Source organism: Chaetodon trifascialis, chromosome 9 (assembly GCF_039877785.1).
Source record: "Chaetodon trifascialis isolate fChaTrf1 chromosome 9, fChaTrf1.hap1, whole genome shotgun sequence".
NCBI classification, from domain to species: domain Eukaryota; kingdom Metazoa; phylum Chordata; class Actinopteri; order Chaetodontiformes; family Chaetodontidae; genus Chaetodon; species Chaetodon trifascialis.
In genome coordinates this window covers 26287437-26303748 of record NC_092064.1, presented here as the reverse complement: position 1 = coordinate 26303748, position 16312 = coordinate 26287437, and the positions used below count along the sequence as shown (strand labels likewise).

Genomic DNA, 16312 nt, shown 5'->3' with positions numbered 1-16312 from the left:
AAGGTGCAAATACAGTGGAATTAATTAACACGATATGACACATATATCATGCTCAGATAAGCTGCATATACTCAACGGGAAACTCAAGGGTCGACTTCAACGCCGCCTGCACACAGTATTCAATCCAGGCGTAAAAACTGCTTCCCAGTGCAAGGTGCTTTTTAGTATGCATATACCCTGCAGTGCGAGGTCAGTATTTATCGTCAAAAATGACCCTCTTACTATTACTTTACTTATTAGAGGGAAATTAATTAGCGTCAGATTGGTAATTACGTTACATGTTAGTGGCTTCACTTGGAGAACAAGACATTTCTATATTTAGATGTTCAAGCACTCTCAGCTAATTGTTCTATAACTGGATCGTTGGAAGTGTGTGACGGGCGGCAGTCCAGAGAAGAGGATGAGAAACACCGCCACAGCTCTGTGAGAGGAGAAACGCTGTAAACGGCCTCCGAGTAGCCCTACGAAGTCCAGCTGATGGATGAAACGTTTACATGTCGCTCGCAAACGAGGCAGAAATCTGGAAACGTTTGCCAGATCGGCCACAGAGGAGACGAATAAGTAAAGAGGAGGAGGGTCTTACCTGGATGTCATCAGATGTCAAGTGTCCCTTCATGTCACTGTTCTTCTTTTTGGGCGGGGGAGGGGCCGGTTTGTGGGCGGGTGGGAGGTCGGTCCTGTTAAGAGAGTGAAAGGATAACATGACACTCAGCACAGTAAGGGATCGCCACTCTTTACGTCCCTCACCTTCTACAGCACTCTATAATGAGAAGTCCTGCCTGCACTTGCCTTTTTCACTCTTTCCTTGGATTTTGATAGATCTCGTGTTGGTGGCTTTGTTGCGGCGGCAGCCATTCCCCCTGCCCTTTCAAAGGCTCTCGCTGGAGAGACACTGTGCTAATGAGAGTGGGCTGTAATTGGACACTGAGGTGAGGAGATGGGGATGGAGAGAGTATGGGGGCAGGGAGAAGGGCATGTGTGAGTCAAGTCCTCAGGGTGGATCGAGCCTCATCCAGAGCGCCACGTGGACAAACACACTGCCTACTGTGCAGCGACTGTTTGTTTGACATGTCGTCCTGAGCTGTGACTCAGAGAGCTCGGCAGGCGGCTTCTGCTCGCCACCTTTCCCTGAGTCCCTGGTACTAACATCCCCTAATCCCAAGGCGCACACCCCGCCCCTGTGTTGCCACACCTGGGGAAGAACAAAGCCTCAACAGCTGAACACCTGTGCTCATTTACATGCCGCCATTAACAGAACAGCAAACAGCTATTTTCTCCAAATCAACAATGAAATTTTCACTGGCGATATAAAGGCCACTCCGGCACACAGTCGTTGATGCGATGATAATAAAAAGAAAAATTAAATCATGAGCAGGAAAGACAGCAGTAATTGAAAGCTTGATGCTGAAATCGTTTGAAGTGCATCCGGATAATTATTTCAGACAAGGAAGCAGAAGGGTTGTTGCTTCGAAATCGTTACAAAGAAAACGCCTTCCCTCAAACATGCTGGCAGTCAGATGTCATCTGCCGTATTCTGACATGATATCAGGAGTGATCAAAGATAATGAAGTGGAGCACAGACACTGAGCTGTGTACCTACATGCATTATCTCCAGCTCCTCCCGCCTCCCATTCGCACTGGTTCACGTCCTTATTGAATAACATGACCTTTCCGCAAGGCCAAGCCGGCGTTTTAATGTGCAGAAAATTTGTGCATGAGTGCACCTCTTAACTCTTTCTTTCACGCTCATTATTTCCAGTCCGTATCACCTTGTCTCCAGACAGGGCTGCCGTGCCACTGCCAGATTCATGTGGCACCCTCTCCAGCCCGCCTGCAGCACAGAGGCACAGCAGAGGCACAGAGAGGCAGCGTGCAGCACACTCCCTCATCTACAATCACCTCTTCCATCGCAGAGCCTTCAGAGGAGAAGCATCCTTTTTCTCTCAGACAGATAATTATGAGTCTTGTGGAGATGCGGTTTCCACAGGTACAACAGCGTGTTCATTATGAAGCATTGTCATGCGTTGCTTATGACTGTCTGCATTGTGATACAGGTGAGAAAAAGCTGCGACAGCCTACGAGATCATTTGCTTTCAGGAAATGCATGAGGCAAAAAAAAAAAAACATTGCCAGCCTCTGCCTGCCCTGCGCATACACCGAAACACCAAAATCATGACATTTCTTCGATTTGAAACAAAAAGCTGATGAATACCTCATGCACTGACCTAATTGACATTTTATTAGAAAGAAATGTGGCACCATCCAACATTTTTCTGCAATATTTACTGTGTTTCTAAGACAGATCACTTGCGCATCTTCAACCTGGAATGGATTTATTCAAGCAGGATGAAATCATACCATATTTATGCATGATGCAGCATTTGCATTCAGATCCTCCTGCATTTTTCAGCTTACATTTGATCCCATAGGACCCCTGATGATTGCATTTCATTGCACATTATGTGAAGGAGCCTGTTCAATTGGCGCTGTGTTGGGGCCCCATATGCAGAATGGGTTTATTCAATCTGACCAAACATGAAGAAACTCCCTCGTCTCATGACTTCCACCCCACAGTAACCACTTTCTCCCTGTCATACCTCCCATTCTTGATTGAATTCAGCTCCATTTGTAATCACGTTACGCACAAGCAGCAGCCTCAGGAGACCATCAGTGTATAGACTGTCACTACTGGTTGACACAATTGCAGGAAAACAAGGCGAAAGCAGCACGAGTGTTTGATGAAGCGTCGTGTGTGCAGAGCACACAAACATACAGTGTACCAAGACAAACATACAGTCTGTGTGTGCTCAGTCACTCAAGCTGTATCCCAGTCCCATACTACAGTAATACTGCAAGAACAAACCTTTAAAATATACACTTTCCTTTGGTATGCGGGACATTAATATACTTTACTGTCTTGTTCTGGCAGAAAGTAATAAAAGGAGACGTGCCCCAGCATCAAACAAACCTACTGCTGCTTACACTTAAACAAAAGAAAACTAAATGTTTTTCCAAAGGTTTGACACAGGTTTTGTTTTCAGAGATGCTCCTCAAGCTGTCTCAACTCTATCAACAATTTGTTCTCATTTTTCAAGCTGCGCGTTTTGAAATGTGGGACTGTGGCGCTCATCAACAGCACATTCAAAAGCAAATTCAGCATGCATGCTCATGCATCTTTGAGTGCACCTGAAGGGTGATTCCAATTTATTCCAACTTGGGTCTGATTTTCTTAGTTTTGGCTGTCATTTGGTTGAACACAGTCATCAGTAGTAAATATTGTTATTAATCCCTAATTTTACAGGAAGTCTGTGTGTGAGCACAACTATGGCGAGTGTGGTGAATCAAACCTGAGCTTCTGACTGTTTTTGGGATCTTAGCAGAAAACTATTATTGAGATGCTTAAAAGACCTAAGTCATAACAGACTTGGAATTTCGTTTAATTATGTTTTTTGTTAGTCAAGATGTTCCTGAGACATTGTCTTCAGTACGTTTTCATTTTTTCCAGCCGCGAGCAGCTGCTTCATTTGCTGTGCAATGTATTATGGGACAAAATGTCCACTGACAGAGCACTCGAGACGCAGCTTTGATTCACGTGGACGTCTTTGAGTGTCCTTCTTCACTGTGAGCACACTGCATGCTCAGACCTAGCTTAGCATTAGCATGTAGCATCTGGGACACGCAGCAGCTACACAAATCCAGAATCTAGTTGTACAAAATGAACTCACGTGCTTGTGACAAACTGACTGAAGCTGGATTTAAATATAGATGTAAATGTAAGTTGAGCAACAAGCGATGTTTGCATTTTTTCTCACAATATATACAGCACGGCGAGCTCCAGCTAAATAATTAAATGACTTCTCTCCCATTCAAAAACTTGCTTTTAAGCTAAATTAGATTTGCCTTTGATCTAATATATATATATTTTTTCTTTCTTCTTCTTTCATGTGAGCGTTCCTGATTAATCTATGCAGCCTTTCTTGTTTTAGCGTGTCAGAATGACCAGCTGCAGAGATGTGACCTTTCCACTGGCCTAAAATTGTCTTTAGGAATAAAAAGATGTTAAATACACGACGGTGTCAACCCACATGAAGAGCAAGTAACAGTTCAAGCCAGGGTTGATGGGCTGTGTGACATTAAATATTTATTGCAGTTGTTCTCCGCCATGATGTACGCTTCACCATATGGTGAGTAAAATATTCAGCGCTTCACATTTCTCCATAACATCCTGCATTTCCTCCCATGATGCACCTCAGTCTGACTAATTCTCCAGTTTGCACTCAACGTTAGCTCGATCTGTCATTAATCAGATGCAGCAGGATGATGCTCGTCTCAGCTTGACCACCTCGTGTGCATCTCAGCTGCGGGATTACGCGCAGAGTTCCTCCGAGCTGAATGCGATGCAGGCAGCATGTGGGCGTTGGCTTTGTGAGACACTAATGAAAGCTGACAAGCACCACGAGCCCGTGGGGAGCAGAAAGCACTAGGCAGGGAACCATGAGCTACATCCAAGTTTGCACTGTTTCCTACTCAGACATCCACCTTGAAGACCTCGCTCCTCCTCACTCTGTTGGCTACAAAAGGCTCAGGGCAGCTTAAGGGGAGATTTAAGGGGGATAGCGAGGAGAAAACATAACTAATCCTTTAACTGAGGAGAGTAATCTGTGAGGGAAGATTTACAGCAGAGAAAATGACTTTTACAATGCACTCACAAAAAAGTGACCTTTCCATTAGAAATTTTCACGACACTGGATCCGTTTTTGAGCGGCAGATAATCAGAATTAAGACGCCGCTCAGTGTGACAGACAGAAAACACTCATCAGCTGCACGTGAGGGAAAGTGAGGCGTCGCATCCCCACAAGCGTTTGGATTCAAAGAGGCGCCGTGTGACCACTGCCACGCTCACGGAAAACAACGTGAAGTGTTTGAGCTGATCCTCGCTGCTCTCATTGATTTCTGTTGATCACAATCTTATTTGGCAATTTAAATGCTAATGATACTTTTAATTGCCAGACGGGATAAATGTGATTTGATCTTTCGGAGGCAATTACTTTCATGCTTTGTCTCGGTCCGATCTTTTCAAAAGGCGGACAACAATTACTCTGCCGAGCTCAGAAAAGAAGAAAGAAGAAAACACGAATGAAACAAACTGTTTTTGTTCTTTGACAAGTTTATCAAAAACTATTTCTGTTGTTGGAGGAGGGCTTTTGCTTCTTTGAACATTTAACTTTACAATTATACACACACACACGGCCAGTTTCCAAACCTTTTTCAACACCTTAAGCATGGATGCTAGATTACATACACTGCTATACAAAACAAAGAAACATGAAAATAAAGGTGACTGTTATAGACAGTTGCACTGCATGTATAGCATTCTGTACAGAGAAACCAAGCACCATTTTTTACTCATAAACAACAACAGTGAATGATTCGAATTCACACCCGGTACAGTGACAGTCCATGTTGAAAGACTCAGAAAAGACAAGACAGACAGTCCTACTTTGGTTACAGCTTAAAGCTAGAAGGTGTCCAACAATGAATTATCACATTTTAAAGGTCTCCACAGAGCGATGGTGGAAAGCACTGGTGGCCGGTTTGTAGATCAAAGGGTACACAAGAACAAATCATATCTGTACCAATCACTTCTCCCTGTGTCATCGTTCAAATTGTACCACTGAAGAAGGTTTTTATGGCTGCGACATCCATTTTTTTCACTTTGACTTCACTGTGGAATTTATCAATAATTTCAAGTGTCCTCGGAAATCACAATGGTGCTACATTTCAGTCGTGGAAAACTATTTCCAGCCTCTCAGGTGGAAAAAAGTGTACCTACGCTTGAGAAACAGAAAGTGTTGAAGCTGTTTGGTGACAGTGACATCCAGCTCATAATTCATCATCCTTTTCCATTCTGCATGTGATTCCTCTCAGACGTCGTGGTAAACGTGGCCAGGAAGTTGGCATCAAAGTGATTTATACCAGCGAGTATTTGCAACTGTGTCAACACCAGCTGCACGTCAGGAGCACTAGCGGGTGAATTCGTTTTGCAGGGGAGCGGCGCCGCGATTGGCGGTGCTTTTCGACATTTTGGAGGTCATACATCACGCTCGGGCGGAAGACAGAGCGATGAACACATTATTCTGAGAACATCGCTTTTGACAATGCCCATCTATTTTGATAATCAGTTGACTATTGTGCCAGTGCAGCCTCTAAAGGACCAGTGATTTATTAGGATTGACCAATTTTGAGTCACATCATGTGCTGCTTTGTGAGGGCAAACAGAGGCGTGACTGGCGGTGCAGTCAGGCATGTTATCAAATGCCCAGGCTTGATTAACGGCTCATCAACATGCAGAATTAAACAGTCTGGCTAAATGCTTCCCCTTTACCCCGACATCAGACACTCATATAAAACTATGAATCTCTCGCAGTGCTTCTCTACATTAAAATAAACCCCATAAACATTCTCTCACAACGTGTCTGCATTCACATAGTGAGACATTTCAAAGAAAGTAAACAATTTCTTCATAAGACACTGAACATGTGTGATGACAAGCCACAGGAGAACGGACACAAATATTCATCTGGACAATTAAAAGCTTCGAATCACATTTGAATTAAGCGACACATGCCGAGCTACAAGCAGGAAACAGTGACAACAGTTACACAGCACTGACACGACCAGAACTCTTGTCATGCATAGTTGACGACAATCATGCACATAAAAAGAGGGGAAAGAGCAAGAGGTGGAGGAGAGAGGCTGCACAATGTGGTCTGTTAGCAAAGACATTATCAGTGAGTCGTAGCTTATGTAAAACAAAGCCTCCGTAAGCTTACAGATTTCCCTCCGATTAACAATTTGATATGCGTGTTCAATCTCGTCTAAAAGTCTGTCCAGGCTCCTCGGATCTGATAAAGCAGAGCTGGATATTTTATCGTGAGACTTTTAATTAACTTTGATTTATCTTGGCACTGTTTTCAGCAAGCTCAATTTTCATTCATAGTTGTTTACCAAACTGCATTGCAATCTTTTTTTCTTTTGGTCATGCACCAAATAGAGATGTTTGAATTTATCTTCAAATGTCTCAATTTGTTGAGCGCTCTCAAGAGACAAATAGGAATTCCTTAAATTCAAGGTCTTTCAGACGTCCAGTCCGGTGTGAATGATGTCGATTAACGCTCGCTGCTTTCATCGCTCACAATGGTGTGCTCAAGTATGTCACTTGCAGGCCACCATTACATGCAGGCAACAGAATAGAGGATCCAGGAGGGCAGGGTTCAGTGGGGGATAGACTGGGGTCAGGTGCCTCTACTTTCCTTGTGGGGGACTCTGGCTTCTCTGGAGCCTGTGTCACACAACTATCAGCAACAGCAGCAACAGCAATGCTGAGGGAGGGGAGTGGGAAACAGAGAGCAGTTACTTTGGCATCAGAGTGAGAAAGAAAGACAGATTAGCAGGAGGGGAGAAAGAGACAGAAAGCAATGGGAGAGGTGAGAGCCTGTGTGCTTCATTTGTCTTAAAAAGCATTCTTGAGAGGTGGAAGCAGTGTGGATTCGGGGTCTCCGCGGGCTCAGCGGCGGATCCGCGGAGCCCCGAGAGGAGCGGAGGCCAAAAACCTGGTATCTCGTCGATGCTTGATGTTAGCATCGCTGCTTTGAATATCAAATCAATTACATGATTCTGGAGGGGAGACCTCTAAAATAAGCATTATAATCTCATCATGTGAGTTGATTAAAGGCTCATGTGCACCCTCAGCCAGATTCTGCACACCCCCAACCTCAGTTGTTTTGGTAATATTCCCAGGGAGGAAGATAGCCAGCCCCTACACACAGCAGCAGCAGCAGCATTCCCACAGGGATGCGCTGTGCATCCTTTATATCCAGTATAGCTAAGAGCTTCATGGAAACCCTGGCAACCATTGAGCTATCTGTCATGGCCAGGTGTTTGAGACAAAGGCAGTTAGCAGGATTCAACCTGAATGCTTGTTTGCTTCTTAATGAGCGATAACATCCTTCAGTTCAGTCACCTTCAGAATAGCACTAGAAAATATTTTAGATTTTCACAGCTCTGCTGATTGCGGTTTCCTCATCTGCATCATTTGCAATTTCTGCCTTCCCCTCTGTGTGCAGGAAGCAGCTGGCAATGCTCTGAGCTGTCGTGGCCCCTGGTGGTTGGCCATAGGAGTAGAGGCGGAAGTAAGTAGTCAGATACATGATCCGTAAATCTGTCTTTAACAGCAGCCTGTCCGCCTTGATTAATGCAATAGAAGATGTCTTATTTACTCTAAAGCACATTCTGAGCTGTAATTTTTCAATTTAAATCATCTACAAGTATTTGCATGGTTCAGCCTTGAGCGACCACTTCAGCTGTGAAACTTTCCCAGTTGCAGCAGCACACGCTCCTGCAATCAGTCCTAATTAAAAGCGTAGTGTTTTAATGGAAAAGGGCTCACTGTAGGCCACACTACAATCAAGCAACCACTTAATAGCTGGCGCTTTAATGATAATCATCGATTCTATCGGCAATTGTAAACAAAGATAAAGTTGCTTTTAAATCTGGATGCGATTTGATTATTTTTCAAAAAGTGACCTGCGGGAAAGAAGATGATCAGCTCTCACGATGAAGGACAAGGATGCACTGACATGCTCTCAGTGTGTTCTTCTGTCTCTGAACACATTAACTCGGTAAAAAAAGAGTGTTTTGTCCTTTTAAAAGTGTTTCTCTCCTGTGGGCTGACAAGAGTGCACAAACCTAATCTTCCCACCTGCCCAGCCCCCTGCAATATTCTCTGGCAGAGGCTCGGTACTCACAGGTCATTATCTGTCTCAGTGCGGGTCTTCTGCTGCCGCCGATGGACCATGAAAACAGTAACAGCCACGCCGATGATGAGCCCAATGGCGACGACGCCTCCAAGTATCCCGATAACACCACCTGGGGGACCCTGCGGCAGTGGCTTCTCTGTAGACGAGAGCAGAAATAACAGTGTCAGGACAGGTGCTCTTTGAGTAATTGATGCTGCTGGGTTGAACTTGAAAAACAGCAGTGAGGCCAAAAAAAAGACACTGATGTCACATCTAAATGAGGTTCTCCACGTCCAGGACAGGAAAACCATTTACAATAAATCACAAAAATCCTGGACATGCTTCAACAACAGGTTCACAATATTTCACAGCGAAAGCAGCAACGCATCCAAAAATGAGAGAAAAACAATAGACTATTGTTAAAGGAAAATCTTTACAAGCCATTCGACACGGCATTCGTCTGGCTTGAGGTTTTCTGTCATAAAACACACACACAAACACTTTTTTCGGAGACATATTTTTAAGATGAGACCATTGTCCTGCTCGACCTGGCACTGCATGAATACCGCACTACTGTGGTCACTCAGCAGCTGCTGCCGCATTTCTAATGTGTACTCCATCAACTGTTCAAAGGAGCCTAAATTGGCTTGGATTCGACAGTGAACCCAAATGCACTCTTAAGAGCACAGAAAAGCTATTATATTTCAAAGTCCTTGCCAGCAGGGGGTAATGAATGCAAAAGTATTTTAAGCATTTCAGAGGAAGAACGAGGGTGGTTTCCAAAGTAAAACTATTTACCTAATTCTGAGCAAAATATGGAAAACTTAGTCTACGACTGACACGACGGTCTGAGTCAGCGAACGCTGTTGATTGTTGACGTCACCCTCTGTTACTCCTTCTGTTGATAAAGAGGAGGCTATTAACTTTAAGAAGGAGCAGGAATTGCAGAGGAAAAGTGAAATTCAAGACACTGCACAGGGCTGCGATCATCTCCTAAACTTAATTTTTGGAAGAGTCTCTGAGAGCCAATCTCTGGAAGTGTCTTTGAGAGCTTTCGAAGTGACTGTCAAAAGCAATCTGTGACCAGAGCACATCTGAAGCTGGAGGAAATATTGGAAAATAAATACTGTTTGATGCCTGAATATAATTGTTTCAGCTCGATACTTTGCAAGAAACGGGCCGTTCTTTGAAATCGTTGTCTTTTCTTTGCATAAGAGCCGCCGATTTTATGCTTTTACGTCTGATATCAACAGTGAAGCATCCTGTATGAGATCGGAATACATCAAAATGGAATTCGTCTGTTGTCGCGCAGATAAAAAGCTAAATTGCTTCAGGTCCCATGTGAACCTCTTTCTCTGTCTCCCACCTAATATCAGGTATTACTAAAATAGGACCGTCATCACTCATAATGGGGCTTTTTTCTGAAGGCAAACAGCTCTGGCATCTGTTTTCTTCAACAAGAGCAGTTAAGGCTGTCCTTTTTAAGACGGGCCAGGGACCAATCAATAGCTGTGAGTCTGTTGTGATGGGATACTGCAAATTCTCACCATCTTACTCTTTGAAAAGGAAACCCTATCTCCTGCCCTCATGATGTCTCCATTATTATCCGCCCGTCCCTCCCGGTAGTGACAGGACAAGGCCTCGCTCCCAGGGGCCGTCTTCTCAACAGCCCCTGCCTGCTTGCTTGACTCAGTGCCCATAATGATGGATACACAGAGGACTACTTCACATAAGGCCACACAATAGCAGACACGTTAGCCCACCTTGTAGCCGACACCCGCCGCGTCAGAGTCGACATTCGTGCCCATCAGATTACCGTGTCACGCTGTGGTTGTTGCTGCTGCTCTAATTTTCTGTCGTCTGGTACTTGAAAGTCACGTCATGTCAACACACCAAAAGCAAGTAAATAGGTTTCCTTGTGACCACATACACCGCCTGCTTGTGATGCATTTCAACATGAAGTCTGCGGAGCGGCTTTGAAGACGGGGCGTAAATGTGATCGTACTGCGGCATGGCAACAGATAAGCGAGAGCTCCTACTGTTGTCTCATCGTGCTACATAGCAGAAGCCAGCGGGCTGAATTTCATGGCTCTAATGCAAATGCCAGACACAATAGTCTGTTGTATAACACTAACACACAAACACAGAGGAGTGGACTGGATCAGAATGCATTTTCCCTGTTGTGGAGCCTTGGGCACTCAGCGCTCAGGATTTACAGTGTCACCTCCAAACACATGAAGGTAGAGCGAACCAGTCTGAGCGCTTTGTCTGCGTCTTCCTTAGCTGGACAATCATCACAAATTCAAGCTTTCATTTTCAGTACACAAGTTTTGCATTAAAGCATCTTAATCACCACAATCTTCACACTTGTCTTTGCATGTTTTGAACAAGCATGCGGACTGTTACTGTCGTGGATCGCAGCAAAACGATTTGCGAGGCCGTTACTCCAAACACTGCGCGATAACGCTGAGCTGGGCTAATTTTATCACAAAAGCAAGAACAAGTCAAGCCCTTCTACACTACACGCAGCCAGCAACACACCTTCAGATTCAATTAGTCCAGGATAATGTAACTGTACCAGATAACCAGTGCGGGATGACTCAATTACTGCAGGGAATGTGTTTTCAAGGACATGAATCGCTGAGAAATCGGGAACACAGTGGCAGGACTGCAGAGGAAATAAAGGTTAAAGTTCCTAACATCACATCTCAGCCCACAACACACAGATTGTTGATGGCATAAATAAACCCAGAGTTTAATAAAAGAAACTATTTTTCAAAAAGCACCTCTTTGATGGAGTGAACCCGAGCTCCTGCCGAAACCGGTCAAGGACAGGAGCTATCGAGGAATGTGAAGCGTGGAATCTGGAGTTCGAGTGCCCAGATGTCACGAGAGTTGAGGGAAAATTAAGCGATCTGGCAAGCATGACAGGCAAATGAGTCACTGACAAATATTTGTGCCTGACCTTGGTTTGCGCTCTGCACTGTGGCTCTAATCTTTAACACAGACTCAGATTTCTGCTGTGCTACTACTCTCCGACGCCTGTGACTCGGCCCTGTGAGAGTCATCGTTTGGAAATCCCCCCGTGCTGCACACAACAGGCAGTGCTACATGAAGAGGGCTTTGTCCTTGTTGCAGAATAAACAGTGGATTGCCAGCAGTAATAAGCACAGGGACTGAGTTACTGTACGCAGCAGTTCTTGGCTGCGAGTGGCAGACCCAGCACCGTCGTTAGCTTCACCTTCAGCATCGTCATAAAACACGGGGAAGGAAAACGAACAGCGAGCTGTTTGCAGCACAGCAAACGATTTCTGTTTTTGCCTGTGGGTGCTCAAATTCATCCTTTCATACTGCTCAGGTCAAATTTGACCTCTTTTGACATTCGACGGCGGTAAAAACACCTCAGATGTCGCTCCTCCGGCCTGAAATGTGGCGACTTTTCTTAATGTGACCCAAAATAAACAAAAATCTAAATATTTTAGAATATACTTCTGTATATGTGCCACAAATGTTTGTACACTGAAGCTGTTCTATTGAAGTGCATTTTATTCTGAAGCTGTGAGATCGGACGTGTTATGTCTGTGCATGTTCTCCATGGACGACCTTGACTCGGTCACGAGAACCGCCAGCGTTCCCGCCACATTCACACATTTCCACCACTGCTTTGAATGCAAAAGGCTAGTTTGCAATGGCACTCTCCCTGCTCTTTGAAACACTAATTAAGGATTAATGGACCATTTATTAATGTCAGGTAGTCTATTTATGCATTCTAAACAGAGCTGAGGCTCAAAATTCGCTTGCTAAGAGAGGCTGTGTCAGAACTGACCCGGGCCGTATGTGACGGCAAGGCTTAGCTGAATACCACCAAAGAGATGACTGTCAAAAATCCCTTTATTGCACTTCCTGTAATTAATTAATTGTAATTATTGGGATGCACTGCTCTGCTACAGATTATAACAGACTACCTCACTCTGGCTTGAATGGGCAGTATTTACACACACGATGGCCACAACTAAACAGTATGTTGCTCTATTCATGACGGACTATTTACATACACATATGTGCAAAGGTGCAGTTTTATTTATTCGTTTGTTATTGTGTGACTGGCCTTCCCCCAACGTGATCAACACGTGTGCTCGGCAGAAGAAGAACATATGGGCACAGCAAGGTGCAAACCATATTAAGTGGTTAAAGCAATCACATTCATATAATGAGATGCAGAAGCTATACTGTATATATTGATTTTACATACAATACAGCTAATTGTTTGGTGAGTGTGTTTTTTCCAGAAGAGCTCCTCCACCTCTCGGGGAATTAGGCTTTTTTTTTCTGTTCACAAAAGCAGCGACTGCAGCTTGTTTTGAATATGCTGTGTATTGTTTATGTCCTGTATTGAATATGTCCTGTAGGTGATGGCGTGGTGCTTAAGTACAGTTTTGCTGTGCTTGTACTTTGCTGTAGTATTTCTATTTCAACTATATTTACTCCGACATTTCAGAGGGAATAAGGCAAAACTTGGCACCTTTTGATATTTTGGTGCGTTTGCTGATAAAAGCCTACTTGTGTGTTTTATTTAAGTAAACCTCCAAATGCAGGACTTTCACTGTAATACAGCAACCATACGTTGTGGTATTGCTTCTGAAAGCTGCATTTATTGATTTTGACCAGCAAACTACCTGAAAACAAACATTCCTGACATCCTTAGAAAGCTGTTAACATGCTTCAAATTGACCACTTTCACAGCTAGCAGATAAAGAGCAACGTTATTGTCCCATGTCGGCATTTTGATTCCCACCATCTCCAGAGGAAAATATCCAGCTCTAGCTGCTGATTAGTTGCTAGCAGTTTGTCTGTTGTTTGGTGCCGGGTTGTTAGCATACATGGGCTTATCAGAGTTTCACTCTGGAAACTTTTGTCTATTGAGGCTGATAAGATGAGCCACACTGGAGGCCAATCTGCAGGTTATAAAGGCAAAAACAGGCTAAAAAGGCTAAAAAAAATCATGAGTAATTTCATACTATTAGCATCAAAGATATCGATCATTTGTCAAGCAAAGGATCTGCCTCCTTTCAACACTAATAAGAGGTCGACACAAAGGTTAAAAAAAGCCACAGAGAGCATTGTGTAGATCGCTCCAGTATGCAGGACCATTTAAAGCAGGACACATCATAAAAGTGTCACCAAAATCAAGACACAGAACATAAGGCCATAAAGTACCTGTGAAATATAAAACCTTTTGACCTCCTTTGACTCTTCACCAGTGGAAAAACCTGCATAAAATCTGACCAAACTCTATTGAGTAAAGGCTGTTGTTCAAATATGTCTTGTCGCTGCCATTGAAAGATTGCTATTGATTTTCAATAAGTGTAATGCACCCATCCATGCAGCAGCGCTCTCTGAGCCGTCAGTCCACCACTGTGGTACATTTGAGCTGACAGACTTGACCTTGGCTTTTTGTGGCTGCAGCTCCCTCCGAGGTGGCTGCAATCTTCATTCGTGTCACATCTGCTCCCCGGTGTTCATTGAGCTGCGCCAGATGTATGAGCTATTGTTGTTTTTCTCTGCTGTGCAGTACATCCAAACACGGCGTAGTCACAGGCCTGCGCGCACTCCTCCGGCGGCTTTGATGGGCTTTGTGGCATTAGGTTTATGTCCGCTGGTAGCCCGCGGCGAATCAAATTTCCCTGACAATCCATCAAGGAGGCATCATTGGCTGAGTCCAACTTCTACCCGGCAGGTTGTTCTGTGTGCTGCAGGGTTCATACGTGCATCCGCCAGAGGTCTCGCAGGATTCGGGGGACAGAGTGAATAAGTGATTTTGCATGTGATTATTACTTATTCATTCCACAGGCAGAGCCTACAGATTTCTATGCGTTCTCCCAGCAGGAGGTGGTTACTACTAAGAGGAGATCTGGCAACATTTATGTGGAGCAAAAGCAACTGATCAGCTGAAGCCTGCAAATTGATTACTTCCTCACTGCTGCCTGTGGGATTTTTTGAATAAATGTGAACAGTGACACAGCTTCTGGACCGTCCAAATGCATGAAAACAGTGTAATCTCAAGCGCCAGCTGTATTCAATAGCCAAAACATGTGGGCTCTAGTGTTACCAGTCTCCCATAGAACATGTTAGTCACACATACCAGAGCAGGAAGAGTTCAGGTGAGAGGCCAAAGGGTGAGCAGTCTCCAGCTGGAGCGGGCTTTGCCCACTCCAAATCCAATCTGTCACAGAATGCAGCAATGCTGGATTTAAACGGAAGCAGGTTTTTCTCAGCAGATCGCTGCCATGTACCTGCTGAGGCCTGGTGTGTTTCGTAAAACACTGGCACAGGCAGGACAATTCACAGCTTAATGATGTCTTTAAACGTACAGCCACCCCTGGCAGTCCGACAAAAAGACAGTTTAAAGGAAACGTATAGAAAGCCTGAAACTATAAGGAACCACACTGATGATATTAAGAGGACATTTGTGTAGTGGCGCTTTGTAAAAATGTTCCAGTCATAAGTCTGATCGTATTCCAAGAATGGATGTGGCTCCTGGCGCTCTCCCTCTCTCCCATCAGAAATTGTAATTGCTATCTCCTCCACAGGGGCCGTAATACTTTCCAGCAATACTGGGGAGTTTTCAAGTGGACAGATTGAGAGTCTGGCTACTAACCCACGCCAGCTCCACACCACCAATGCCAGTCTGAGACGGCCACCTGTTCCAAATACCACAGCGACTGGTTTTCTACCTCGGCTCGCAGTCGACCAGCAGAGTGAAACGGTCGAGGTGTCTGGTTGCTTTTATCTCTCTATTCATGAGCTGTACAGCTACCTTATGTGGAAGTAAATGCCCAGGCTGTTAGTAATTTATCTGGAGGAGATTTTTTTTCAGTCTTTTTCCACATTGGGTAAATGCTGCAGGCCCCAATAAAGAGAAAGAAATGTGGTTTAATGGAGTTCATAAATCTGTATTTCATGCTGCCAACTCCAAGCGGCACATGCTGCTTCATCTCCTTCTCCCACCCCTCCCTGAGTTGGTAATCTTGTTAAAGTTCAATGTTTCCAGAGCTGTCTCCTCTGGGAGTCGGGGTTCCTGATGTTATCCTCTTTTCCACAGTAGTTTACCCTCTGGAGAGGTCCGCATCCTATTTCACCTAGATTCACACTGATGGTCTGTTTCTGCACCACCTCTCAGGCCGATGTGTCAAAGCGGAGATGGCGGCCGGAGGCGGCGGGTGCAGGGGGATCGTAATGGTTGGTGATTGCTGGTCTGCATCACTCCACAGAGGGCAGCACTTCATTTAACACAAAATGTTAACACATGGGATGTGTTTATGAAGATGAAACCAAGCCCGCTGACCGTAACTGTCGTAACAGCTGAGCTTCAGAGGAGTATTTTTCTGTTTGTTTTTTTGTTTTGTTTACATTTTTTTCCATTTTTTCAGACAGCCTCTTGCAGTGAAGGACTGAATCTCGGCTAATGGGTAGATGCCACCGCATGGATGAATAAACGCCTGCTGAGCCATCCT

At 44.5% G+C, this 16312-nt stretch overlaps 1 protein-coding gene across 5 annotated transcripts in view; it reads right to left on the bottom strand.

Moving 5' to 3' along the window:
- Window positions 1-16312, bottom strand: part of nectin1b (nectin cell adhesion molecule 1b) — a 134825-nt gene that overhangs the window by 19987 nt on the left and 98526 nt on the right. For 4 of the 5 annotated variants that reach the window (XM_070969654.1, XM_070969657.1, XM_070969656.1 and 1 more), the window contains exons 6-7: window positions 8808-8955; window positions 584-677 (exon numbers count right to left, since the gene is read on the bottom strand). In XM_070969654.1, coding sequence (XP_070825755.1) covers window positions 584-677; window positions 8808-8955 — 242 coding nt within the window. Of the gene's footprint in view, window positions 1-583; window positions 681-7316; window positions 7383-8807; window positions 8956-16312 lie in introns of all 5 variants that reach the window. The other variant, XM_070969659.1, reaches the window with a different exon arrangement.